Source organism: Ictalurus punctatus, chromosome 13 (assembly GCF_001660625.3).
Source record: "Ictalurus punctatus breed USDA103 chromosome 13, Coco_2.0, whole genome shotgun sequence".
NCBI lineage: Eukaryota > Metazoa > Chordata > Actinopteri > Siluriformes > Ictaluridae > Ictalurus > Ictalurus punctatus.
In genome coordinates, this window is record NC_030428.2 from 1,252,501 (window position 1) to 1,255,060 (window position 2,560).

Genomic DNA, 2,560 nt, shown 5'->3' on the forward strand with positions numbered 1-2,560 from the left:
AACAAAACAACAAAAAAAAAACAGCGAGCGTTCTCAAAAGAAAATAAATAAACAAATGGTAAAAGAGCGCCACCTGCTGGTTTTGACAGAGAATTTGAAATTTGGAATCCCCGCCTGTTGAGAATTATTTCTCTGGGAAAATTTTTTTGTGTATTTTTAAAAAAGCGGCACAAACAGGCCGTTAAATTGCAAACAACAGGTCTGACCGTTGCTTTGTGGCAAAATCTGACCCGTGTGCTGTTCCATACAAATAGATCTCAACTCTATTGTTGCGTTCGACGGATGTTTACGAATCGCAGACGTTGACCCACCTGGGAACTGATGGCATACTTCAAATAGGAGAGAATCAGCGGGTTTGGGGACGGTCCGATCATCGCCTGCTCCAACAAAGCTTCTAGATCGATGGTGGGGGGGAAACAACAATGTAAACTAAAGTGCAACAAAAACACTTTAGAACGCTCTTTGTAACAGCTCTATTATGTTACACCGCTATTAATAAAACAACTTTTTTTTTTTTTTTTAAAAGTGGATGGAAAGACAACGACCCCTGGTTCAGGTGCTACTCGAAATCCAGGACGACATAACAAAGGGAGTGCTTTTTTAAACAGATTACCGCAGCTAAGATTACTCATACGAACAAAGCCGCGGGTGCCAATACTTTTGTTTCGTTATATAAATCACAACAAGAGAGATGTTTGGAAGGTTCTTTCCTGCGGATGGAACCGCAAAAACACTGATACAATTTCAAGCAATTTAAGGTAAATAAATGAATAAATAAAGGGCATGTACATCACTGCTGGTAAATACAATCCCTTCCGAAACTATTGGAACGGCAAGGCCGATTCATTCGTGTGGTTTTTTTTTTTGCTGTAGATTGAAGACGTTTGGGTTAACATCTGCAAAGAGTGCTTGGACCCCACGGATCACTGCTCGTTGGCTAGATTTAGGTGCTACTGGTGTTTTTTACTACAACGTATTGAAACGTTTCTTTGCTGTGTACAACTCTGGCATGGCTTCGGCTCGAACGGTGACTAAATCCGCCACGGTGGTGGAAGTATTAACAGAACGCCGCAGTAATTGCGGGTGGTTTTCCGAACCCGATCCGTTCCGCTCAGAGACCTGCAAGATTGGGATAATCCCAGGTGGTTCCTTTGGGGCAGTTCTTCTTGATGTTGACGGCCCATCGATAGTCGCTCCAGCGCTCCTTCCACGCCTGCAGGATGGCTTGCTTCAGGTTCACCATCTTCAGCCCGCGCATAAAGAAAACCTGAAGGGGATAACAGAGTGGAAAAAATCGTGATCTCTGGCTCGTTCACTCGTGGAGTCCAGGTCTCAGGTACAGAAGAAACTCGACTCGGCTCGTCAGCGATCTGCAACAAAATGACCAGCGTAAAAGGACTAAAGCGCCGCTGCATCGCTCTCTTTCAACAGAGCTAACAAAATGGCAGTGATATAAATTTAAACTCAAAATCTTCATTATAAAATACATCTTGGACACAGTTGAAGATTATAAAGATCAATATGCAATTAAAGTTATGCTCTAAACTAAAACTTTTACTGATTTAATTTTTTGTTTTGGAAAAAAGTACTAATAGTGAGATTCTTCATAAGAGTCTGGAATGTAAACAGTTTGTTTATTTGTTTGTTTGTTTATAGTGTGTGCTGTAACTGGTTAGCGAGGCAGTACCTTCAGCTACAGCAAACAGAACTGGACTGTTTTATCATTTTTAAACTCATCTAGTTAGCTGGCTTTGTTCAACCAGATCAATTATTACCTTTTAAATACCTTTTTACTATTATTATTATTAGGGTTATTATTATTGTTTCCCAGTATTAGCCGACTAGCGGCTAACGCAGAAAAAAGTAATACATTTCAGATCAGCACAATATAGCAACTCTATTATCGTTATTTATAGTAGACTTATTTTATAATACGCATTATATAGAAGATACTTACCCGAACGTTTTTTGTTTTAAATTCCTAAATAATAATAATAATAATACGTTTGACTGCAAGCTTCTTTTTTTTTTTTAAGATCATTCAGACAAGCGTTATAGTTTTCCTCACCCGTATTCCGACAAAACCCGCCTTCTCGGATATGATTGGTTAGCACGTTGATAAATTTCTGGTATTACCCATTGATGTTAGAGTATCGTCGAACATCCAGTCGTGTTAGCCAATCCTTGCGGAGAAGGCGGGATTTCTCAGAATACGGTTAGTAATAGGGAAGCACACCGTCGATTTTCAGCAGCCGCCATTTTGAAAGTAATGCCGTGGAATATGATTGGTTGTGGAATCAGTATGGCTAAATGCTATTGGTCAGCTCAACCTGCGCCCCGCCTGATTGGTTACTGTTCATTCAATCCGTTTGTTAGTTTGTTTATTGTTGTTTGCGAGTTTTTAGTGTGTTTAAACCGAATTTTAAACTAAATATTGTGTTTTATTAGAAACACACATTTGATGTCTTATTTATATACAGTTGACTGCAAATGTTTGCATCCCTATTGGTTTTTGAATAGAAAAAAGTCAAACTTATCTGGGGTTTCTTAAACAACACTA

General features: G+C 39.3%; 1 protein-coding gene across 1 annotated transcript in view; it reads right to left on the bottom strand.

Annotated features, from left to right (window-relative positions):
• Positions 1–1,370, bottom strand: part of med24 (mediator complex subunit 24) — a 15,158-nt gene extending 13,788 nt beyond the window's left edge. Inside the window, exons 1-2 of the mRNA XM_053685143.1 lie at positions 1,120–1,370; positions 312–394 (exon numbers count right to left, since the gene is read on the bottom strand). Of these exons, the coding sequence (XP_053541118.1) occupies positions 312–394; positions 1,120–1,258 (222 nt within the window). The 5' untranslated portion in view covers positions 1,259–1,370. The remainder of the gene's footprint in view (positions 1–311; positions 395–1,119) is intronic.
• Between the last annotated feature and the right edge of the window lie 1,190 nt (positions 1,371–2,560).